Source organism: Microchirus variegatus (genome assembly GCF_963457635.1).
Source record: "Microchirus variegatus genome assembly, chromosome: 1".
NCBI classification, from domain to species: Eukaryota; Metazoa; Chordata; class Actinopteri; order Pleuronectiformes; family Soleidae; genus Microchirus; species Microchirus variegatus.
The window spans coordinates 43,956,587-43,983,726 of record NC_139802.1 but is presented as its reverse complement, the minus strand read 5'-3'; the positions used below and the strand labels follow the sequence as shown (position 1 = coordinate 43,983,726).

The window sequence follows — 27,140 nt, the reverse complement described above, 5'->3', positions numbered from 1 at the left end:
CATATATGTATATATATATATGTGTGTGTTTGTGTATAAAGTGTGAAATATAATCGTTCAGGTTGTTTTTTTTCCCACTCTTAGATGCACTTTTCTGTCACTTTGTCAAACCGCTCTCTCTCTCTCACTCTCCTGCACCAAACCCCATAGAGAAAACGGTCGATTTAAGCGTCGCACGTCTCACAGGAGCCGATCGTCTGCCGCCGCCGCCAAACTAAGTCAAAAGTTTAAAATCCGTCATTTTGGTGAATTCGGCGTTGAAATCCCCTCGTTCCGATTCACCCGAGCGACACAGCGAGCGAGCAAACGAGGCATCGGTCGACCTGCGACCTCTTGTGTTCCCTTGAGCTAAAATCGACGATTTTCTCTATGGACTTTTGTATGAGACGGAGAGGAAGTGACAAAAAGAGGAGTTATTTCCTTACATTTTCTTCACACACACACACACAAACTAACACACACACACACACACACAGACACACACAAACTAACACACACACACACACACACACACACACACACACACACACACACAAACTAACACACACACACACACACAAACTAACACACACAGACTTAATTGCGTCTTTGATGTTGTGGCTTCTATAGTGAGACCAGACGCCATCTTGAATTCATTTACAGGCTGCAGTGTGAACACGACACCATCATCATCATCATCATCATCATCATCATCATCACAGCTGATACTATTACACTTTATATTCTTTATATGTCATCATGACATCATCTCTGTAAAACATAATCTGTGTTTACAGGGTTTTTTTTACTGCCTTATTTAACAATAAAACGCATTAAAGTAATAAACTGTATTTAAAATTAACTTTTATTCATAAAATGAAGCGTTTACTGACTAATATCTGCCATAAAAAGTACTTTTCTCTCTCAAAACAGCGGTGAATTTATCAGAATATGAAGATTTTCATCAAGAAACTGATTTTAAATGATTAAAAAAACAAATTATATGAGACTATGTTTATCTTTTAAGTGTTTAAGGTCGTGTGTAATATTAACATGTTATTATAGCATCACTGATATTAGTTGCCTTATAATGAAAAACATTATAATTATTATTATCATCATATAACAAGGTTTAAATCTAAGTTTAAAACGTTCTGTAGAGAATAAAAAAGTAAATTAAAGTATAAAAGCTTTATAATTATGAACAATATGCAAATAAGTCAAGTTTCATCACGTTAAACAGACGTTTAATCTGAACGTCTGAGGGAATATTTAATAAATGAGTAATAACAGATTAATGAGGATTAGAGGAGAAACGGGAACAGATCAATAAAGTTATTGAAACTGCAGCTTGTGTGTGTGTGTGAGTGTGTGTGTGTGTGTGTGTGTATGTGTGTGTGAGTGTAAGTGTATGTGTGTGTGTGTGTGTGTATGTGTGTGTGAACATTATGTGGCTTTATAATGTTTCCCCTGATACAGGAAACAGCCAGAGGTCTGGGACTGTGTGTGTGTGCTAGTGTGTGTTTGTGTGCATGTGTGTGTACATGTGTGTGTACATGTGCATGTGTGTGTGTGTGTGTAATACCCATCCGCGGAAGGAAATAACGAATCATGTGGCTTTAGAAAACATCGAGAGCTTCATAAATATGCACATGGGAGACACACACACACACACACACACACACACACACACACGCACGCACACACACACTGTATGTGACTTGTATAGAAATATAAACAAACACAGAAGAAACTAAATTCTTTGGTTATTTTTTCCAAAGACCAGAAAAACTATATTAATTTAATAATGATATTATGTTCAATAATAACAACAAATGTTTAAATGATAATATTAATAATAATAGTAATAATAATATTAATAATAACAATGATGGTTGGACGTACTTAATAAAATGAGATTTGTACACATTTCATAAGGCTTGCTCACTTTTATTATTATATATTTTTAATTATAATTTAATTATTTTTAACAATTAAAAGAAGTTTCTGTGATTTTTCGGCTTCTTAAATGAACATTTTCTGCTTTTCTTTGCTCCATAAACAAAGAAATCATTAAAAACAACTCAATCATCAATAATCACTGAATCACTGTAAACGTGTGATAGTGATCATGTTTGTGTAAGTTTGTACAATAGTAATAATATTATTATTATAAATAAAACGTGGACTTCAGCTGAGAAATATCATTAGTTTTACTGTGTGTGTGTGTGTGTGTGTGTGTGTCTCCACAGGTGACGTCTCTTTACAAGTCTCGTCCAAGCTCGTTTTATTCGCCTCTCATTTTCCTTTCTCACACACACACACACACACACACAAACACACACACACTATTTTTCACCCATTTCCTTTGATTTAATTACAGCCACATGTCGTCTAACACCAGAGATTGTTAGCGAGAAAACACACACACACACACGCCTCGACCAACATTCACACACACACACACACAGTGAAAATCATCTCGTTATCCAACATGTCTGTTCCTGTTTGTGGCCACATGTGAAGAGAGAGAGTGTGTGTGTGTGTGTGTGTGCGTGCGTGCGTGTGCGTTATCTCCCCGACACATTCTTCAGGACACAAGGGGTCAGAGGTCAAACACCTGCGACTGACAGCGATCCCGTGTGGAGTTCAAGTGCAAAAAGAAAAAATCAGGTAAGAAAGAAAGAAAGAAGAGAATAAAGACCTCGGTGAGGAGCCTGTTAGCGTTCTTAGAGCTAATTAAGTGATTTAATAATTCATCAATTGTTGGAGTAATTAACAACAATCTTTAAGTTTCACACACACACCTGATTCCCATCAACACAACTTTAAACGGGTGTGGGCGAAGAGTTTGGGAGTGAAAAAGTTGCATTTCCTGCACGTATTCTACACTTGTTTTCAAGAACGTAAGAAAACAATAGAAAATACTGTATATTTAGTATATTACGGTAGATTATTATTATTAGTGTGTTTATTGTATGTGGAGTCATAGCAGGTCCTTGAACGCAGCACGGGTTTGTGACCAAGAGAGACGTTTGAGACGATGGACGAAGAAGAAGAAGAAGAACGAGAATCCGTGTGATCGCTGCGCTGTCACCTCGCACATGCACACACACACGCACGCACGTGCACACACACACATGCACGCACGTGCACAAACATGTTCTCTCAGCTGGTGCGATGGCAGTCGGCCCGATCCAAACACCCGTCGCAAAGGAAACGCCGGCCAATGGGACCTGTGCTCGCTGTGTGCGGCGGCCAAGCTGTCACACACACACACGCACACACACACACATTCTTGTACTTGCTGCATACTGAGGACCGAGTTGCTGACAAAGTGAGGACCAGCATTTCCACTTTATAAATCAACACAATTACAAATATCTACTTCACGAATGACCTCTATGTAGAACTACTGGTTGCAGTACCATAAAATGTCTGCAGGTGGAGCCCCAGAGCAAAAAGGGCTGGAAAACTTTTTCGGTTTTCATTTTACATTTTTGGTCCAAAATTTGACAAAAAAGGTCATACAATACAATGTCGACCAAATTTTTTTTTTTTTTTAAATTTACCAAAAAATTTTGGTCAAAAATTTGACAAAAAAGTCAAACTATACTGTCGTCCAAAATTTGTTTTAGCAACCTATGGAAGTGATTTCAATGAAAACAAAGTGAGGACCGGCCAAAATGTCCTCACTTTGTAAATAGGACCTCACTGGTCCTCAGTATGCCGCAAGTACAAGAACACACACACACACACACACATGACTGAGTCCAGCAAAAGTCATTTTCTGTCCTTTTGTCTCTTCTGCGTTTCATTCGACGACGTTCAGTATTTACGGTCTTCTTACATGAGCTGGTCTAACAGTGGCCTGTGTTTATTTACCGTCTCTGTCTCTTATTTTATTCTGCCTTTAATTTCCTCTCCGTCTCTGTGTCTCTGTGTGTGTGTGTGTGTGTGTGTGCGTTTGATGTTTTTTTGGCCGCCGTCCATGCAAAAAAAAAAAAAAAAGCTTCACGAATAATGAATAACGAGCAAGTCCGTAAATTAAAAAAAAGGGCGGCACGTAACAGTCGCGCGAAGGTCGCCGCTTTCCGACACGCGCGCGTCACCTCGCGTACGCGCGGGACGTCCGGCCTCGCCGTGAAAAACAAAAAAGCTAACACTTTTGTGTGTGTGTGTGTGTGTGTGTGTCGTCTAAGATTCCAGCCGAAAGATGGAAATCAGGAAAAAAAAAGTCGGAGGAGAGGCGCTGGGTCGCAGGGACCCCGTCGCCGCGGCAACCGCGCCGGCAGGCACCCCTGAACCGAGCCAAAAAAGCTAAGATGGCTGCCGTGGCATGTGAATTATTGAAGAGACAGAGAGAGAGAGAGAATCAGAGAGAGAGTCAGGAGTCACGGGCTCGACTGCCAGGTCACAGTGATCCCGTTGCCACGGTGACGCAGGCTGGCAGCGACCGCGCCGGAGTCTCGGGCACCGCGGCGACGCTAACGTGGCAACGACGACGATCGCAGCATCCGAGCACGAGCAGACGCCAAGAAAAAAAAAAACCCTCAACTAACCAAACGCTAAGATGGCCGCCGCGAGGGAGCGAGACGATGATGGAAACACAACCAGTGAGCAGGTTATCAGGTTATCAGGTTTAACTTAGGTTAACCAACAATTACTGAGTCTAGTTTATCAATTAAACCGGTTTATTCATTAAAAAACTGACTCTAAGTGATCAATTAAAGTGGATTATCAATAACAGTAATTTATCAATAAAACTAGTTAATCAATGTAAATAGACTCTAATTTACCAATTAACTAGCTTATTTATTAAAAAAACTGACTGTAGGTCATAAATTAAAGTGGATTATCAATAAAAAAAACTCCAGGTAATTAGTTAATCTAGCTGATCGATACAAATAGACTCTAATCTATCAATAAAACTAAGTAATCAATAAAAATTGTCCCTCTTTTATCAATAAAACTAGGTAATCAATTAAAATAGACTCTAGTTTATCAATAAAATGTGTTATTCAATAAAAACTGACTCTAATGTATCAATAAAACAAGTTAATCAATACAAATTGACCCTTGATTATCAATAAAACTAGTTAATCAATAAAAATTGACTCTAATTTATATAAAAAACAGATAATCAATAAAAAATGGGCTCTGATCTATCAATAAAACTAAGAAATCAATAAAAATTGACTCACTTCTATCAATAAAACTAGATCAATACAATCAGACTTTATTTTGTCAATTATATCAGATTAGACTTTGTCAGAAAACAAGATTACAGATTATCAATATGAAGCTGAGATGACGTTTCATGTTCCTTTGATAATAACGTTACAGTGTAAACAGGAAACAGGGATTTTAACCTTTGACCTCTGTGTGCTGACAGAAGCTGAGCTGCCATCAGACGTCACATCTCTGTACGACACAGATTAGAAACGTTGCTAATGCAGAAGATAACCTGATGGAGCTTCAGCGAGGAAATCATAAATCAGTGAATCAGTGAATAAAAACCAGGAAAAACACTTTTCTTTTCTTCTCTAGTTCCCGTTTGCGGCGTCAGAGTAAATCAAACGCACCTTAAAAGCGCTTGAAACGGAGCAGGAGTTTTCCTGTGAACATCTGATTCTGATCCTGGTTCAGTCTGGTGATCCATTAGCATGCTAACACGGATTAAAGGATCACTCTGCTGTTCTGTCTCCACTGGGACTGAAATCTACACCAAGATTTAGCTCAACAAACAGACTTTAGCTGATAAAAAACGGCTCATATCACACCTTTTTCCCCCAGTAGCCGCTAGCTATTTCTGACTAATACCAAATCTAGCTACAGTAGCTGCTAACCGTGGCATTGGTGTTTAACTTTAGCAGCTGCTAGCTAAGAAATTCTACAAGCAAAATACAGTTTCTAGCTCTGCTAACATTACACACTGCTACAGTAGCTGCTAACGTAACTGCCAATGTAACATGTAACACCAATGGCATTTAGCTACAGTGGACTGCTAATGTTATACTACAATACCACATCTTCTGGCTACACTAGCCCTGCTAACACGAAGCACTGATGACATAGCAAGTAGTTCAAGTAGCTGCTAATGTTACACAGCAATACCACAGCTTCTGGCTACACTAGCCCTTCTAACATGAAGCACTGATGCCACCGCTACCAGCCACAGTAGTTGCTAACGTCTAACATTGGCATTTAGCGACCGTAGCTGCTAACAATGGCATTGGTGTTTTCATTTTAGCAGCTACTAGGGAGAGAAATTCTACAATCAAACACCAGCAAAATACAGCTTTTGGCTAAATAGCTGCTAATGTCAACACATTAATGCCATGTCTACATGTAACAACAATGGCATTTAGCTACAGTGAGCTACTTACAAGCCCTGCTAACATGAAGCACTGATGCAACAGTAGTTGCTAATGTCTAATATTGGCATTTAGCGACTGTAGTTGCTAACCATAGCATTGGTGTTTCACTTCAGCAACTGCTAACCTGTAAACACTGTGCTACAACTTCTGGTTATATTAGCTCCTTGCTAACCTTTTTAAACGATAAAAGTTGTTTGATTGTCTTTTAATTCCGTCTCTGTGTTGTTTTTAAGCAGTGCCCGCGGTTAGCTACTGTAGCTACAGTAGCAGCTAGCTCCTCCAGTCACCAGTTAATGATGGCTGTGCTTCACTGGCCTTCAAAATAAAATAATATTTAGTTTTTCCCCTGTTATATTGTCGTGCTGAACCTTAATTTTCCAAGAACTAAAACTAAAACAAACTAACCACAGTTTTATTGTTATTGGAGAAACTGGAGGTGAAGTAACGTCTGATTATGTGAAACCAGCCGAGCATTTCAGAATAATTCAGCTCAAACTCTGGAATATTTCAGGAATAATCGTGTGGCAACAGAAGAAAATGAGCAATAAATAAATAAATAAAAAGCCTCTCATTGTTTACTGTAAACACAAAACTCACAGCAGTGATTATCAGCTACTAAACACAAGAGATCACTCATCAATAACTTCAACCGATCACTCCTCCAAACCAAAGTCCATAGAGAAAATGTGCATTTTTAGCTTAAAGGACACAGAAGCTGCCTTTTCAAACGCTGCAGTCACAAAATAACACGACTGAAGTCACTGATGGAGGATCAACAACAACCATCGCCATGGTTACAGTGATCCAACCCTGTTTAAATCTGAAAACTCTGTAGAAAATGAGTCAAATTATGTCCTTTTTTCTGCAAATGCAAAGACAGTCACAATAGGCTGTTATGATGGACGCCAAACACACACACACACACACACACACACACACACACAGGGTGGTGATCGTTGGTGTGCCATGCTGAGAGGGCTGTTGGTGCGATGCCCGTTTTCTTTTTTATGTACGCTGGTTCTGCCAGGCTGTATGCAAATAGGTCACACACACACACACACACACACACACACACAGTAAGAAATGAGGGGAACAGTTTGGAGCACCAACCCCAGCTGTCAATGTGTTAATGCTCGACAAACATGTGATGCTCTTAAACATAATGATCTATCTATCTATCTATCTATCTATCTATCTATCTATCTATCTATCTATCTATCTATCTATCTATCTATCTACCTTGCTATCTATGTACTTAACTACCTACTGAACCACCCACTTACCTACATATCCTTCTATACATTCATCTGTTGTCTACCTACCTACCAAGCTATCTATTTACCTGGTTACCTACCTACCTTGCTATCTTTGTACCTAACTAGCTACTGATCCACCTACCTACTTAGCTAGCTATCTACCTAACTATCTAGCTACCTACCGATTGATCTATTTACCTACCTTGCCATCTATGTACTTAACTACTACTGATCGATCTATCTATCTATCTATCTATCTATCTATCTATCTATCTATCTATCTATCTATCTATCTATCTGCCCAACTACCTACCTACCAAGCTATCTACCTACCTAGCAAACTACCTATTTACCTACCTTGCTATCTATTTACTTAACTACTACCGATCTATCTATCTGCCCAACTACCTACCTATCAAGATATCTATCTACCTAGTTACCAACCTACCTATCTATTCACCTACCTAGCTATCTATTTACCTACCAAGCTATCTATATACTTAACTATCTATCTATCTATCTATCTATCTATCTATCTATCTATCTATCTATCTATCTATCTATCTATCTATCTATCTATCTATCTATCTATCTACCTACCTATCTGCCTATCTTCCAAGCTAACTACCCATCTTCCTGCCTACTTACGTACCTAGCTATCTATGTACCTAACTACCTACTGATCTACTTACCTACCTAGCTAGCTAGCTATCTAGCGCCCTACCTATCTATAGCCTTGATGATAGATACTGTGCAGCTTCCATACGGTGTTGATTTAAAAGAAGAAAGGATTGTGTGTGTGTGTGTGTGTGTGTGTGTGTGTACCTGGTGGTACAAAGAGAGAAAGCGAGTGAGAGAGCGAAAGACAACAAAGAGAAGTAAAAGACGACATAAAGAGAGAACAAACAGCTCTGCAGCACTGAAGTAATCAGCTCTTTGATCTGCCTCCTTTATTATTCCAGCGTGGCTCCAATAATGCAGTCCTGATTGTGTTGCTGGCAGACGACGAGCGTCCATATGTTGGCCATTAGAGCCTCTTACGGCGCTGCGTCTGCACGCCCGCTCGCCGCTGAGAACGCCGCTTCCTCTGCGGCCACTTTTCAAGAGGGTCACTCCGTTTTTCTGCCATTAATCCATCTCACTTCTGTCAGACAATGTGAAATCAAGTGGTTTTCCTTCCTTCTTTTTTTTTTTAAAGCGGTTGTAAATTCTAGTCCCAGAGTTAAAGTCTTTGGCCGCGGACGCCATGTTCTCACTTCTGTTGGTTTGTTTTTAACGCGGGATTAGAAGGGAAGAGAAAAAAAAACTGACGTAAAACTGGCGATATTTTTGTCCTTGTTGATCAATAAATCCATCACTGTGTGTTTTTGCTACTTGGCAGCCATCTTGTTTGCGCTTCCACGCAGCTATTTCAGACAAACGAGAACAGTTTCCCGCCTAAATGAACGGGCGGAAAGCTGAAATACGACTTTTAAAGGTTAAAAACAACAACATATGTGACAAAAAAATACTTAGTTTAGTTTGGTGATATTGCCCCAAAATAAGATTTTTAAGCTCCAGTCCAGTATGGAAGCCGAGACGTTGGATTAATCCATTTTTTAAAGGACAAACCAAACATCTTTTGGGTCAAAACATTAGATAATGTTGCTATAATATGCAACTCCACCAGTAGATGTTGCTAGATCCTACACACTGTACCTTAAAGCATCTTTTTAATGAGGTATTCTTTACCATTTCTTGGCTTAAATCCATAGACTTTGTTGAAGTTTGGCTCCTCCTTCTCAAACTGCTTGCTAGCGTGCTACATGCGCTTACTTCTGGTGGTATATATTGTGAATATATTGGTCGATCTATTTCCTGGTTTAAAAAGCAAATGATTGTTGCGAAATGTAGGAACCTAATTTTGCGTAACCGGCAGTTTTTCCGAGTCACAGGTCCATTTTCACCACAGTTAGCTCTAGCAATAGCTTCATGTGCGTCGTCACCGACGTGTTTCTTTGTTTTATAACAAAAGTAAACAAGGATGATGTCCACATGGGGAAAAACAACTTTTGCTAATATTGGTTGACCGCGCGTTGACGATCGAAACTCCGTTAGCTTGTTTGCTAGCCGCCGTGAGAGCTACGCCTCGGTCGATGTATTTCCTGGTTTAAAAAGCAAATGATTGCCGAAAAGTGGGAACCGAACTTTGCGTAACGGCCAATTTTACCGAGACAGGGTCCATTTTCACCACAGTTAGCTCTAGCATTAGCTTCACGTGCGTCGTCACCAACGTGTTTCTTTGTTTTGTATCAAAAGTAAACAAGAATGATGTCCACATGTGGAAAAACACAACTTTTGCTAACATTATTTGACCGCGCGTTGACGCCGAAAGCTCCGTTAGCGCGTTTGTTAGTCGCTGTGAGAGCTTCGTGTGTCACACTTTTTGTTGTCTTGTTGTTTAAAGTGTGCGACAGCTGTCCGGTGTTTATCGGTGAATGCATGCAGCCTCCCCGACAGCTCACCGCAGCATGAATGACCCACAAAAACACACAAACACACACACACACACATGCGTAACAAAATGACAACCGCCCCATTTTCCACTTTGATAATGAAGACTGGGGTAGGTTTTATGTGCGTGTGTGTGTGTGTGTGTGTGTGTGTGTGTGTGTGTGTGTGTGTGTGTGTGGAAGCAGAGGGGCTCAACATTAAACACACACACACTGAGCTTTTCTTTATTCTCCTGCCAAAAATGTTAACTTCCTTAAGCGAGCCTTTCTGCTGTGAAGCCTGCGCTTAGTACATATGAGAATAAGCTTAAACACACACACACACACACAAACACACACACACACACACACACACACCATTGAAAATCACCAGTGTTCCCAGCATTAGCCGCGTAGCAGCCACATCCTCCAAGATCACACATGACACAAAGAAGACGTATAAGAACCAAAGAAGGTTCACTTTCACACCACGAACGACTGAATCTCAAACTCAAACACTGAATAAATACGACATCAAAGTCAAATCTGGGTTTTTTTTGCTTCTCATCTGCTGCTTTATACGTAAAACTAGTCACTCTCCCCACACCAAAGGAGATGCTAACACACAGTTTACGTAAGACGTCGTACAAAGGCTGGAGTTAAGTGTGTGCTGAACGACACAAAATCAGGTGATCAATTTTAGCGTCATAGCCAAGTTTGCTAGCTAGCAAGCTACCAACAACTACACAGCTAATCTAGTCCACCTAATAAACGTAATTAATTGTATTTTACACATAATTAACAGCATAGCAACATGTCCACGCACATCAGTAGAAGTATTGCCAGAAAAACAACATCGTTAAGGTCCGAACGACAATAACGCACAAATAATTAGCGCTGTAGCTACTGTACGCTCACTGACCGACGAGCTAATCTACTTTTTCTTTTTGATAAACACATAAATCGTGTTTCAAACATGAATAAAAATATTAGCTGCGCATGTAGACATCGGGAGGACAGTTCTTTGTGTGTACGATACACAAAACAACAACATAAGTGCTAATAAATGATGTAAAACGACAGTGTTTACAGTGTCGATGCTAGGAGCAGCCATCTTGGAATGAGAACTTGTACTACACGTACCGTAACGTTAGAAAAAAGTGTATTTTATCTTATAAAAACAAAGACGAGTAAGCTAGTTTTATTGCCAAGCATTATGGTAAAAGGTTTACACAGGAAGCAGGTGTTAGTGACTCTTATTTTGAAAGGAATCTGTGCTTTTTTTTACGTCTATTTTGTCTCAGCTAACATAAATGATTTATTTGCTTAGAATAACAACTCAAAAACGTTACAGAACATTATTTAATTGAAGTTTCGACAGGAAGTCGCCACGTTACGCACTCGCGGAGAACAAATCGTGACTTTGAACGAGTTGGGATTTGAAAACCACACTTGAAACGCGACGATTTACGACCTGGCGAACGTGCGACGCGAGCCAAAAGTCTGCAGGTCACAGTCGTCGCCTTCAACGCTAACATGGCTGCCGACGCCTCTGTGCTCACAAACGGTCAGCGCAGAAGATCCAACAGCCAGACGACCGACCGTCCCCTGCTACGCCACCGCGTGCCAGCTGATGTCCACACACACACACACACACACACAGCTGGCAGACGCTCAGTCAAAATAACGCCGGGAATCAAACCTGCGGCTCAGACTCAGGCGGACGGACGGACGGACGGACGGACTGACGGGTGAGGGTGGAAATTCCCAACTATCCAAAGAATGCCGACCCGTTCTGCTCGGCTGCGGCCCGGCTACACACACACACACACAACTCAGTGTGTGTGTGTGTGTGTGTGTGTGTGTGTGTGTGTGTGTGTGTGTGTGCAGCAGCTGACACCTCACACATTAAGGTCAAGGATTTATAAAAACACACAGCGTCTAAAATACAGTTCATTTACACACATTATGACCGGTTTTCTGGCTTATTAAAGCTTCTAAATAACCTTTAATACAAATATAAAGTGTACGAGTCGAGGAAATATTATGAAAATCTGTATCTTGGTTCATAAATCTGCTAAAAGGTAAATATGAACTTCATATCGTCTAATTCTGACATTATTGACGACGTTAAAGGCCGTACAGGCCGAACGATAACGTGTTTTATTTTGAAAATCGACTGCATTTTCATTCGATTTCATGAATGTTGAATATGCAGCTGTTTTAATGTTGATTTCAGTTCATTTTATGCCTCATTAGGACCAGGTTTTTGCGTCTCTGTGAGGACTTAGTGGTCCTGACGAGGTCAGTGTAGTGATTATGAGAGGAAAAATACAACACACACACACACACACACACACACACACACATTAACACAGGTAAATGGGTCATATATGAAGAAGAGTCAAATGTAAAGCGTTCACGCACACTTACACACACACACACACACACACAGTGTGCATCTATTTATAAAGTTATAATTGCATAACACGCTGTGCTCTAATTCCAGCCCACTGAGCAGGCAGGATGTCCACACACACACACACACACACACACACACACACACACACACACACTATTCTTTCCTGTTTAACGCCAGCGTCGACGCACAAAGACACACATTTGCATATTTGCTGCTAAGGGTGTGAAAACATTTATTTTTTTTTTTTTTTAAATCAATAATTATTAACATTAAATTATCCACAAAATGCTATTTTTCCCCGTATTTTATTTTGAAATTAACTGGACTTTGTTGCGTACGTTTGGTTTTTTTTGCGCAATTTCAACGCACTTTTGACCTTTGACCTCTCAGCACCTGCTCGACCTCGCTGAACGTGTGAAATAATAACAATAATAATAATAATAATGATAATTATAATAATAATAAATAAAAAGTGTTTATATTTGCATTTTTTGAACATGTGGTCGTGATTTTAAATTCAGGCATCAGTCAAAGTCAGGAAGGGGAAAAAAACAAAAACAAGTCATTAATTCTGGTGGTGACAAAAAAAATAAATAATAAATAAAATAAACAGCAGATGAACAGACATGAGTGTGCGTGTGTGTGTGTGTGTGTAGTTTTTGGCAGCCGTCTTCAGGACTCTCCTAATTAAAACTTACTGAATATTCAAATGCAGCGTTAGCATAACAATAGCCCGCTGCCTGCGCCGCTCTTTAAATGAGGCCTTTTGTTTTAGCCGCAGCTTTTCTCTTTTTTTTTTTTTCTCTTTCCCGCTGCCTCATTAAGCCGCTGCCGCCGCCGCCGCAGCTTAAGTTAGCGAGTCGACAGCAGCTAACCGGAGCTCAGGCCTCGGCCCTCGCACCTCCTCCTCCTCATCCTCCTCCTCCTCTTCATCCTCCTCCTCTTCATCCCCCGTTAGCTTCAGCCTCCTCACCACCGTGTGGTCTCACCAGGGGCCGGAGCTCGATCGCTCGCTGCTACTGATTCTGATTCTGATTCTGATTCTGCTGCAGCTAAAACACTTTGCCCCAGTTTCCACTCACTGTACACACACACACACACACACACACACACACACACACACAGAGTGTGTATGTCCTGGATTCGCCTCCACAGTAAAAACCAGCCGCTTAAAAAAAAAGAACCGCGATACGGAGATTTTTTTTAAAAACAACCCACTTTTTACCACACACACACACACACACACACACACACACACACACTGGTTTCCATGACTTTAGAGGACATTAACATTGACTTACATTCATTTCCTGGAGACTAAACCATAATCAGTACTGACCTGATCCAAACCCTGACCTCTAACCTCTAACCTTAACCTTACTTTATGGAGACTTTTTTTTTTGAATTTTTTTGTCCGCCATAAGGAAGAAAACGTCCTCCATCGTGTGTGTGTGTGTGTGTGTGTGAACAGATTTAGGTCCACACACACACACACACACACACACACAGTGTGAAGCAGCTGCTCCGACACCACACGAGAACCGCGATACGGAAATTTTAAACGATGGTGTTTAGGATTTTCAATTTCTGTCTCTTTAGTAAACAAGCTGACACACAAACACACGCACACACACGTGCACGCCCACACACACACACACACACACACACACACACACACAGAGTGTAAGTCCTAGATCTGCCTCTATAATAAAAACCACGATACGTAGAATAAAAGAAGCGCAATACGTATAATTTAAGTGTTTTTCAATTTCTGTCACTTTACTAAACAAGCTGTGACACACATGCACACACACACACACACACACACACACACACACACACACACACACACACACACACACACAAACACAGTGTAAGTCCTGGATCTGCCTCTATAATAAAAACCGCGGTACGTAGAAAAAAGAACCTTAATGTGTAGAATTTAAAGGACAATTATTATGATTTTCTAAGTGTTTTTCAATTTCTGTCTCTTTACCAAACAAGCTGTGACACACACACACACACACATTTACACAAACACACACACACACACAGAGTAAGTCCTGGATTCTGCCTCTATAGTAAAAACCGCGGTACGTAGAAAAAAGGAACCGCGATACGTAGATTTGACTACTTTTACGACGCTTCTTACTGTTTTCTATGTGATTTTCAATTTCTGTCGCTTTACTAAACAAGCTGTGACACACACACACACACATTTACACACACACACACACAAAGAGTAAGTCCTGGATCTGCCTCTATAATAAAAACTGCGATACATAGAAAAAAATAACACCAATACATAGATTTTAAAGGACAATAATTATGATTTTTCAAGTGTTTTTCAATTTCTGTCGCTTTACTAAACAACAACACACACACACACACACACACTTACACTTCCACACACACACACACACACACACAGTGTATGTCCACCACAGTAAAAATCAGCTCAAACACTGCGCGAGAACCGCGATACGTGGATTTTTAAACCACAGTTCTTGATGATTTTTCTACGTGTTTTTCTCTCTTTACCAAATGAGCTGCGACACACACACACACGCACAAACACACACACACACACATTAACAGAGGGGGGGGGGGGGGGTTGAGGGTGTTAAAGTGAAGACAGAGAAGCAGTTTGGCAGCAGATCAACACCGTCGGCATCATCCAGCAGCCGCAGCCGCTTTAAAACAAAGCGTCGGCCGGTGTCACAGCGAAGGCCCTGAAGCTTCTTCTAATCCACGGGAAAAAAGAAGAAGAAAAACCCAAAACAACGTAAGATAGAGACACGGCCCTGAGCTACGGCAACACAGAGAGGACAAACGTAGAGAAGAAGAAGAAGCCGACGGCAGACGCTGCACGGAGAAGACGACTGTGTGTCCACAAATAATTAGATTTAAAACACAGATTATTTCTCTCCACGGACTCAAAGTGCAGTAAAATGTCAAATAAAAGCTGATATTTCTCACGTAACTCGACATAAAAATATAAATATATGCAATTAAATCACAAAAATGTGTCGTATTTCTTCATAAATTCCCATATTGTGCACATTTTATGATTTATAACCTTTGTTTGACCATGTAAATTTACCCCAAAGTGGGATTAACATAGGATTATCTTATTTTACATATATAAAATATATGAAACAACCGTTATAAAATGTATATTTTAATAATAATACGCTTTAAACGCGTGCGTCGCGCGTGTTTTTAGCTCATTTATAAACATATTAATATTTGCGTGACGGGAAAACCGATTTAAATTAAAGGTTTAAATGCAAAAAATTTCTTTTTTCAGATTATTTTGTATGTTTTTAAAGATTATATGACATTTTTTAAAATTTAAAATCAGTGTCAATGCTTTTTTTAAAGGATATTTCCAAATTGAAATGTTTCCTCGTCCTCAGGCCGTCGTTTGAACTTGTAGAAAGCAGCAGCCATGACGGGTCAAAGGTCACACACACACACACACACACACACACACACACACACACACACACACACACAGACACAGACACACACACACACACACACACTGACAGGTGGAGGATAATCCCAGTCTTTCTGCACCTGCAGCCATTTTCTGCTTTTTTTTTCCCTTTTTTTACGTGAAATTCTTTACTTTACCGTAAGTGTGTGTTTTACAGGTGTGTGTGTGTGTGTGTGTGTGTGTGTGTGTGTGTGTGTGTGTGTGTGTGTGTGTGTGACACAGGTTCACAGAAGGTCAAAGGACCAAAAAAACACAACATGTTTTTTCCCCAGTTTCTCTTCAGTGTTTCCTCTGAAAGAACATATAAATAAGAATCTTACGTACTCCACCTTTACACAAACACACACCGTCTTTACGTTTATTCCTATTTGTTTATAAGATCATAACGGCGTAAACAAACACACGTTGACAGTTAATCTCAGCAGCGCCCGTCATTTTAGGGATTAAATTTAAGCACAAATTGAGATAAATTAATTTAAACAATAAGAATTTAACACATTTTTAAATCTTTTTTTAAAAAAAGGATGTGTGTGTGTTTTTATTTTAATGTGTCTCATGTGTGATTTAAATGATTCTGTGTGTGTGTGTGTTTTTGTGTGTTTGTGTGTGTGAATGACAATCATTTAAAGTGTAATTAAAAACGAAATAAATGACAATTTAACACAATTTGTTCCAGGAACAAAACAAACGCAACAAAAACTCGATTTTTTTTTTTACACATTAATTAACAGCAAATTAACGACTGCGTACAAAAAAAATGAAGATGTTAAATTGTGTGTATTTTTTAAAAATATGAAAGTGGCGCGTGAGAAAAACACGCAGCAGAAAAATTGAATATTAAAAAAAAATTATATTGGAAGGTTTGCACGGAAACAGCTGAGTTTCACACACACACACACATATACAGACAGGAGAGCGCGCGCACACACACACACACACACGCTGTAAACACGCACGTTTCATCACATTTCAGGAGAGTCTGTCCAACACACTCACACACACAAACACACACCTTTTTCTTTTCCAAAAATAAACACATTCACACGCGCACACACACACACACACACACACACACACAGTCCGCTCGCGCTGTTTGCCGCGCGGCAGCAGCGTCAGCGGCAGAAGCGGCGGAACCGTGGCGCGCGCTCCTGAGTTTAGTGCGTAACACCAAAAAAAAAGAAGAAGCGACAACTCTTCACCTTCACACACACGTGCACACACACACACACGCGCACACACACACACACACACACACACACTCTTACCGCCTTGCCGTTGTAGTAGTACATGAGTGAGCTGCCTGTCATCCCCGGGATCGTGTACGCACAATACATCTTTCCACTGATCCACAGGAACTCTCTTCTTCTTCTTCTTCGTTTGTTTGTTTGTTTGTTTGTTTGTTGTTGTTTACTCTCCCCCCTCCCCTGCTCCTCTCTCTCTCTCTCTCTCCTCTTGTTTGTCCTCGCGCTGTAAACTTCTCTCGCTCGCGCCTAATGTTATGATCTCAAACTCTCCTGTCTCGCGCTCCTCCGGTGTCGCGTGCTCCTCCTGCCTGCGCGTGGTTGTTGTTTTTTTTTTCCCCCGCCGACAATTCCTTCAGTTGCATTTTCCCATATGGCCGAGCCGAGGCACGCGCAATATGCAAAGTAGAGAGAGAGAGAGTGAGCGCGAGGGAGAGAGAGGATAGAGAGAGAGAGAGGGAGCCCCTCCCATTCTCTCTCTCTCTCTCTCTCTCTCTCTCTCTCTCTCTCTCTCTCTCTCTCTCTCTCTGTGTGTGACACGCACCCTGAAGCGCGCGCACACTCGTCTCGTGCACGCTCGCCGACAGTCTTTCAACTTTCCACAGTAAAAAAAAAAAAAAAAAAATCTGGAAGCCATCCTTGTCTGTCACGCGCGCGCGCGCACGTGCTGCCTTTGAACTGAGCCGAATATTCACTTTTTCCACACACACACACACATACACATACACACACTCTCATCCTCCCTCTCCTCATTCCTTCCCTCCTTCACTTGGTTCCTCCTTCCTTTACCTGCTTTCCTCGCCTCCTCTCCTCGTCTCCTCCTCTCTCTCCATCTTGCCACCACATTTCATCACCTGTTTTATCACCTCCTTCCCTTCCTCGCCTTCCCCTCATGTTTCCTCCCTCCTCGTTTCCTCCTCTTCCCTCCATTGTTCCTCGTTTCCTCCTCCCCTGCTTCCTCTCCTCCTCTCCTTCTCCCTCCATTCTTCATCACCTGTTCATCACCCCTCGTTTCCTCCCTCCTTATGTCCTCCCTTACCTGGCGTCTCCTCCTTTACCTACCTTTTCTCTTCCTTCCTTCCTCACTTACTTAATTGTTTTACTAAAATTACATTAAAAATGTTTTTAAAACAACTTTAAATCAAACTTTAAAACATCATCAGTTCATCTCACATGTTTTTCCTCTAACTTTATTAAAAAAAACAGAGGCAAATTAAATTAATCAAATTAAATCATATTTAAATTTAAATTGGTTCCCATCATAAATTAATTATCTGAAAATCAAATACATATATTTTTTCTCCTCAGAACAAAGAATACTTTCTTTAAAGTCCACCTGCAGTACCACTAATGTCCACCAGTGGGCCACAGCCAACACTGAGGGAATCAGTGATATAAAGCGAATATATTATGTTCTATCAACAGTAAACAATAAAAATTCAATAAAAAAGTTTTTTCCTCTTTTTAAATATAACTATTTAATGATTATTTATGATTTTATTTTTGTTTTCATCTTTTTTCACCTGTTATTTCTCTTTACTAACAACGTCAGAAATCAATCAATCAATATTTGTTTTTATTTATATATAAAAAAAAAATTCTCTACAAAAGTTTCCTAAATTGGGGGATAAATTGAAATATAGTGTTTTTTTGGTTGTTGTTATTTGTTTGGGTTGCTATGGTAACCATAGGGACAACCCCATGGACTCGCTTACTGACTGAAGACTCGGTAACAGGAAAAAAAATGACTTGATAAATTTAAAGACAACTGCAATGCACAAAGTGTCCAACAGGTGGCGCCACAAACAAACAAACCATCAGCATCTGTCAGTTTGTTTCCTCGCGTCAGTGAACTTGAGCTAAAGTTGTAGCTTCAGTGTGTGCCTCCGCTACACTAGGTGGCGATAATGGCCTCATTTAGCATGTTAGCATTAAGGCTAGTTTTGAGTCCAACTCCAACGTAAACAAAGCCCAAGTTTAGTTTCCTATAACTTCAGTCAGACTGACATGTTTACATGTATTTTAAAAGTCAGTAACTTAGTTTGTTTTAGTCTCACGTCGGTGGTGAAAACACAAACGAGTGCGACTCAATTCCGACACGAGCGACTGCGATTGTTTGACGTTAAAACTGTTTGTTTGAACGTGACTTAGAGGAAACGTCAGTCACTGTGTTCAGATGCTGTCGAGGAAATGAAAAGCAAACGTCGGAGCAGCTCAGACGCTTCACCGTCGTCTTTATACTGAACCAAAAGTCCAATTAAACCAGGTTTAAACCAAGTTTTCTAAAGAACAAAAGTTTGGATGACATTTGTACTTTAATTTTAACGTAAACGACAACATGAGCAGAAACTCACAAACAAGGACTCACACGTTTACAATCTGCACTCTCACCACCAGATGTCACTGTCCTAAACAATGGACCTTTAAAAATTATACGTTTGTATTTTTTATTATCATAAATATGAATTATACAGCATTCCGAATCAAAACAAAGACTTTTATTTTGAAATTTCATGTTCATGACACGAAGAAGAAGCAGGAAATATGAACTGTTGACTTTCATTCAAACTGAGCTCTTTTTTTTTAGCCCTCCGGTGGCTAAACAGTATATTCTTACTTCCTGGTTGGCCTCATGGGAACACATAGGCAACATAAGGTCACTGGGCTCTTTTCCTTTAATAAACAGACCACTCAAAGTTCAACTGTAGCAACGCTAACGGCGCTAAAAGGAGCTAATGCAGCTAACGGAGCTAACTGGTAAACGGTGCCTGGACTTTAAAATCTACATACTTATAACTATCTCACATATAACGTTGGTTTCAATGATTATTATTGTATTTAAAGACTTTTATTTTGAAATAGTCACAGGAAATAACATATTTTTTTCTTTTTTACAGCATTTTAACTTTATAATGTAAATACTTGGTTGGTGATGATGTAGATGACGACGGTTTCAATGATTATTTTTGTATTTAAAGGCTTTTATTTGCGGCTTCTTCGCTCTCGCTTCCTCTGAGGCGTCGGCAAAATGGCCGCCGCTGTCGTTTTTTTGAGACGCAGATTTGTGGAATTAGTGGAACGTCCCTTTTTTTAAATAAAAGACAGCGCGGACCTGAGCGGAGAGACTCTGGGTCTGAGTCACATTAACGTTGTCGTCATTCGTCGCATTCAAAGAAATAAAAGAGTTCAAAACAAGAACGCAGACCTCCCCGAACTCTCTCTCTCTCTCTCTCCGTCTCTGTCTCTCTCTCTTTTTTCGGGCTTTAATTTGATTAAAAAGCGAGCTGCAGGAAGAGGAGGGAGGACTGATGCACATCTAATAAGTGGACCATCTGTCTGCAGCGCTGGCTGGCTCCCAGCATTGTACCAGGCAGACTGCATGGGAAATGAAAGGATGATGGGATGGAGGGATGAGGAGGAGGAGAGAGAGAGAGAGAGGGAGAGAGAGGGAGGAGAAACAACACAGAACCCAAAAAAGAAAAGAGTGACCCGGTTGAGGCAAAGAAGCAGAGACAGCGTTTTTTAATTTTGTCCACGAACCTGCAGGAGGCGACGGAGAGGAATGGATGAAGGGAAGGAAGGGAGGGAGGAGGAGGAAGAGGAGGAAGGAAGGAAGGAGAGGTGACAAGAAGAAAAGAGGAGGAGAATGACCTTTGACCTTAAGGTGGTACGGATTATTCCGTGTCCTCTCTTCTGTTTAAGGTGGAACGGAGAAAAAGAAAAAGAAGCTGAATCGTGTTCCTGGTCAAAGAGGTCAAAGGTCACAGACATGCTCGTTTTATTCCTTACCCTAAAACCATCACCAGGTCTTAAACCCACAAACAGTCCTTTAAAGTTCTATGGAAAGGACAAAAATGTCCCCACAAGGAACCAAAATGTGAAAAAAAACACACTTGTTTGTATGTCTTTGTGGGGACACCTCATAGACACAATGCATTCATCCCTAGCCCCTTAAGCTAACCCTTAAAACCAGGTCTTAACGATCAAACAGTCTTTTAAAGTTGAGCGGAACAAACGAAATAATGTCCCGATAACAAGCTAAAGATGTCCCCACAAAGACATGAATACAAGTTTAACTGGTCGTTAAATCATGCTAATTTAATAACTACGACCCCTTACGTTCTATTAAATTACATTGAATTCAAATCTTAAAAAAAAAAAAAAAAGTGCTACACAAGCTAACGACTAAAGATGTCCCCACAAAGACATGAATACAGGTTTAACTGGAAACAGGGCATCGTTAAATCATGCTAATTTAATAACTACAACTTCTAACGTTCTATTAAATTACACTGAATTCAAATTTTTGAAAAAAAAAGGAGTGCTACACAAGCTAACGACTGAAGATGTCCCCACAAAGACATGAATACAAGTTTAGCTGGAAACAGAACATCGTTAAATCTTGCTAATTTAATAACTACGACTTCTAACGTTCTATTAAATGACACTGAATTCAAATCCTTAAAAAAAAAAAAACTGCTATACAAGCTAACGACTGAAGACGTCCCCACAAAGACATGAATACAGGTTTAACTGGAAACAGGGCATCGTTAAATCATGCTAATTTAATAACTACGACTTCTAATGTTCTATTAAATGACACTGAATTCAAATCCTTAAAAAAAAAAAAATGCTATACAAGCTAACGACTGAAGATGTCCCCACAAAGACATGAATACAAGTTTAACTGGAAACAGGGCATCGTTAAATGATGCTAATTTAATAACTACAACTTCTAACGTTCTATTAAATTACACTGAATTTTAAAAAAAAAAAAGAATGCTATACAAGCTAACGACTCAACATCTTACTTACTGCAGCTTTAATACGTACAGTGGAATGTATGGAGACGCCGGGTCATGTGACCGTAAAAGGCCACGCACAGAATACGATGAGTAATAACAAACAAATTAGCGGCGTTCTTTTTCTCGCCGAGTAATTGAGCGAGTTTTTACACGAGTCATGATGAAGAAGAAGAAGAAGAAGAACGATTAAAAAGACGACGGCGTTGCAGCGAGACGGACGGAATCAGAGCGAAAAGAAAGAAAAACGAAGAGACTTCTTCATTCTGTGTGTGTGTGTGTGTGTGTGTGTGTGTGTGTGTGTGTGTGTGTGTGTGTGTGTGTGTGTGTGTGTGTGTGTGTGTGTGTGTGTGTGTGTGTGTGTGTGTGTGTGTGTGTGTAATCAGGATTTATAAAAAAAGAGAAAGAAACTGACATGGCCTCAATTCTGACATCGAAAAATCAGACGCTAATTTTCCTCCAAAACACAATCTGTGTGTGTGTGTGTGTGTGTGTGTGTGTGTGTGTGTGTGTGTGTGTGAGAGAGAGAGAGAGAGAGAGTATCAAAAGTGTTGGGAGAGGGAGTGTAAGTGTGTTTGTCTGAGGTGTGTGTGTGTATGAGTGTGTGTGTGTGTGCGCGCGAGCGAGCGCTGTTGCACACTAATTATGTATGCATGATTTAATCTGCAACTCAATAATATGCAAATATATTCATATGTTAGTTTCTTAATTAAAAATGCAAAGCAGCCCTTATGGTGATTTTTCTGTGATTTTTTTTCTTTTTTTTCTTCCCCTTTTCAGCCGAAACAAACGGAAGATTTGGAGAAATTTAACAAATTGGAGGGAAGTGTTACGGTGGAGGGAGGGAGGGGTTACCAGGTAACTACGACGACAACAACAACAACAACAAGGTTCCTACTTCAACTTCCTGTACAGTTGTAGAATAAATGAGTTATAGGGGAGGTGGGGGAGGGGCTAACTTTTAAGTCGTGTTTCTATTATGGTCTGGTTCGGTTTGGAACACTAAAGATTTAGAGACAATTTTGCTAAGTTACTTGAAAAGTTTCGGCTTCTCCGTCTCTAGGGGGCGCCGCAGCAGATAATCCGCGTGTTTGCCAAATCAAATATGCGGATCATCGGATGCCCTTCCTGGCACAAACCCTACCAATTATCCAATTAGCTCGGGACCGACACTTAGGAGTACACTGGACGTGGCCCCTCTGCGGCTGGGGTCAATTTAGAGCAGCCCTTGAGCTCCCGGGGACTTGAACTGGCAACCCTTTGGTCGCAAGCCAAGATCTGTTTGCCCATGGGCTGCCCAAGATCGTTTTCTGATCCGAGTGTTGAATATTCCAGAGTCAGCAGTCAAAAACAGTCATAGAATCTCTGTCAAGACAGCTAAAATGTCTCAACTCAGGCTAACGCCATCTTCTTTAGACGTAGACAACTTCCTCCGAAAGGAACCCACTATTGTCGTACATGTACGATACTTCCGCTGTATTGTTGTCGGGCAGGTAGACCAGTGTCTCCTTATGAGGACCAACTTTTTACCCAAAATCGTGCCAAGAGCGAATTTGTGCAAAATGCAGCGACTAATTTACAGCCATATCTGTGAAATCTGATAAACAAATCAATTCCAAGAGATGTTTTGTACATTAGCTATGTTATTCAAAACACGGACACAGAAGTCGTGACTAAAAGGGCGGGAAAATTCAGCAGAATTAGTTTTGGGCCCTGACCCAGTGTTGGGTAAAAGGGCAACTACGAGAAGCTAATATGCTACTCGCTGGATGTGATGAGTTGTTTTTCTGAGGGGCGGGTCATACCATCTACCAAGTTTGGAAGGTGGAACTTAAGCGGCAAACGAAGGGCAGATTTCCAGTTTGACCGTACCACGGACTGCCCCTGCACCCCTAGCTACAACACTTTTGAGTCCGAGTTGTTAGCATGCTACTGTTCTGGTCAAAAGAGACAATAAATCTGTGAAATCTAATAAACAAATCAATTCCAAGAGATGTTTTGTACATTAGCTATGTTATTCAAAACACGGAAAACAGAAGTCGTGACTAAAAGGGCGGGAAAATTCAGCAGAATTAGTTTTGGGCACCCAAAGAAAATCCTTGATGGCCCGCCTGTGTTGGGGGAATCATCCCTCTCTTCAAAGGGCAACTACGAGAAGCTAATATGCTACTCGCTGGATGTGATGAGTTGTTTTTCTGAGGGGCGGGTCATACCATCTACCAAGTTTGAAAGGTGGAACTTAAGCGGCAAACGAAGGGCAGATTTCCAGTTTGACCGTACCACAGACTGCACCTGCACCTAGCACAACGCTTTTCGGCCGAGTTGTTAGCATGCTACTGTTCTAAAGAAGACGGTAACCATGGAAACTTGAGGCTAGAGGCTGTAAATGAGGAAGTCCACCAGTACCCACCGATGAAAACACAACGTGGAGAGTTCAACCCCGGCCAGAACTCATCAAACTAACATTAGCGCGTTAACTGTCGGGGTTAGCATCCATCACAGTCCGATCTCCTGAAAGTGGGAGGAGCCAGGAGCCGTTTTCAACTCAATTGTTATTTTTTTTTTTACTAGCACGTACAGAACAAAGGGTTTTGTTCTACCCGTCCACCAAGAACCAAGTTCTGAAAGCTTTCCGGAAAAAAACGCACAAAGCAGAATCACGTTTTTCAGTTTTACGTTTACGAGTTTCTTTTAGGCCTGATTTGGTGCAAAAAGGCCACCGTAGAAGCTGCTGCTGCTGCTGCTGGAGGAACGAGGCGCTCAGCGGTTTGTGTTTGGCGTGCAGGTATATTTTACACAGAGCGTGCTCAGAATGAAAACCATGATTAAAGATGAGGCTAATCTGCACCACCAGCGTGTGTGTGTGTGTGTGTGTTTTATGAGGCTGATACTTAGATCGCTAAGGCGCAGGCTTTTGTTGAAGCCTGTGATCTCATTATAAAAAGGTTTTCTTTTTTTTAAAGAATAAAGCAGCCTGTTGTTTCATTTAAGTGCCGTTTCTTTCTTTCTGAATTGAATTCTCCGCTCATTTTTGCTTCGTTTTAAAGCAAAACGAACGACCGAGAAAAGCTTGGACAAGCTCTTAATGTTTAAAGGTGCATTATGTAATAAATCTAAAGCAACTGGCCATAAAATCCTCCTAATATGTCACAGAGACTCAGGAATAATGTTCATATAACAAACTGAACTCACCAACAACAACAGTACAGACAAAATATTTGCATTAAAAACATTTTTTTGCAGACTGCAAATCATGTTTTGGCATGTGGCGCCACCTACCGCTGTCTACCAATCATTGCAGTCAGTAGAGTCTCAGCTGCCGGGCAACGACAGGTTGCCAGTTACGTCAAAAAACGAAACCTAAAAGACCTCTGTATTTTGAATTTGAATGTAGTAACCGTTTTTGGCCACATTCTTACATATGGCGCCTTTAAAAACTCATTAAAGTGCAGAAAAATAAAGTAGATTCAATGGATAATTGTAGTCAATTCTTAAGTCTTTACAATTAATATTTTTTTTGATCTTTTCCACGTTTGTGTCACTTTATAAACCGCTCACTCTCCCCGCACCAAACCCCACAGAGAAAATCAGCGATTCTACGTCACAGCACACAGCAGCTGTCCATCCACTTTACCTTTATCCGTAAGTCCGAATGTGCTATTTTTGTGATTTCAGGGTTGAAAAAAAACATTGATCAGATTTACCTCAGTGACACAAAACGACCACACGAGGCAGCAGTGGACACAGCAGCTGCTGTGTCCGTGTGAGCTAAAAACGCTGGTTTTCTCTATGGGGTTTGGTGCAGGGAGAGTAAAGTGACACAAATGTCAGTTTCCTGTTGGAAAAGGCTAAAAAAATAAAGCAATCGTACACTTACGCTGGTATAGATTAAATAAGTACGGCATGAATCACTCTCGGTGTTTCGTTTAAAGAGGATTTCACGTCAGGAAATTTGAAAGAAACTGACAACAGAACGCACCGCTGTCAAGAAGATGCCCATTATCTGTCCTTAAACGGCTGAAATCTCCCTGTGAAGGAACATCAGCGCCTTCACGGTCATGTTCACACTGAGTTTAACACATTTATACGCAAAAAAAGAAGAAGAAGAAGAAGAGAAACCAAATGTAAGGAGCGAGTTTGACAGAAAGGCAAGTGAGAAATATTTAACACAATATGAAGCAGATCTGTTCCCACATGTAGATCTACAGATGATATATGTGTGTGTGTATATATATATATGTGTGTGTGTGTGTGTGTGATATAGAGAGACAACATGTGATATTCATTGTAGCCTTGGAGCAAAATCTGTGTCGCTCTGCTGCCTGTTACTGCAGCCAAATATTTGGGCTCAGGAATGCACTGGGGAACATTAACATCTGCAGCAGGCATTCAGTGTGTGTGTGTGTGTGTGTGTGTGTGTGTGTGTGTGTGTGTGTGTGTGTGTGTGTGTGTGTGTGTGTGAGGTCTTTGTAGAAGCCAAATGTCCTCACAAGGACAGAACAGCCGCAGGCGTCTTCAGGCTGAGGTCATTCCACGTTGCAGGAGCGCTAAAGAGGGAAAATGTGACTCCTCGGTTTCGTAAAGGTTTGCGCGCTGGGCATCGACGACCACCGCGGCCAGGACGTGACTGGACTTGTTTGTTTGTGTGTACGCGCAGGCACAAACCGTTACGAGCTAACAAAACGCTGGCTAGCATCACATTAGTAGGTCATCGCTAACTGATCGGTACCAGAAAACTTATTTGTTTTTACGCATGTGCAAAGTACATCCTTTTAAATAAAACTGCCCACCAGATAATCTGACAGTTACTGTTAGCATTACAGCCCCAAGTAGCAAGCTAACACGGTATCATAAAACACCATAACAATTTCATGTAAACAGACACGAGGAGGGTGGCACTATTCGTACGAGCACACAAAAGTACAACTGAAACACAATATAGTAGCATATAGCAGATAGCATATCGGCAACGCAACAGAAGATAGCAGGGCAATAGCTACCTATGAGGTAAGCATAGCCCACTCATCCAACAACAGCTAACAGTAGTCGTAGTAAGTAGTTGTAGCAATTATGGTATTGTTGATCCA

General features: G+C 40.7%; 1 protein-coding gene across 1 annotated transcript in view; it reads right to left on the bottom strand.

The window, feature by feature from the left end:
• LOC310944315 (transcription factor 4-like) overlaps positions 1–17,402 on the bottom strand; it is a 73,080-nt gene extending 55,678 nt beyond the window's left edge. Inside the window, exon 1 of the mRNA XM_083910062.1 lies at positions 17,276–17,402. Coding sequence (XP_083766188.1) covers positions 17,276–17,344 — 69 coding nt within the window. The 5' untranslated portion in view covers positions 17,345–17,402. The remainder of the gene's footprint in view (positions 1–17,275) is intronic.
• Between the last annotated feature and the right edge of the window lie 9,738 nt (positions 17,403–27,140).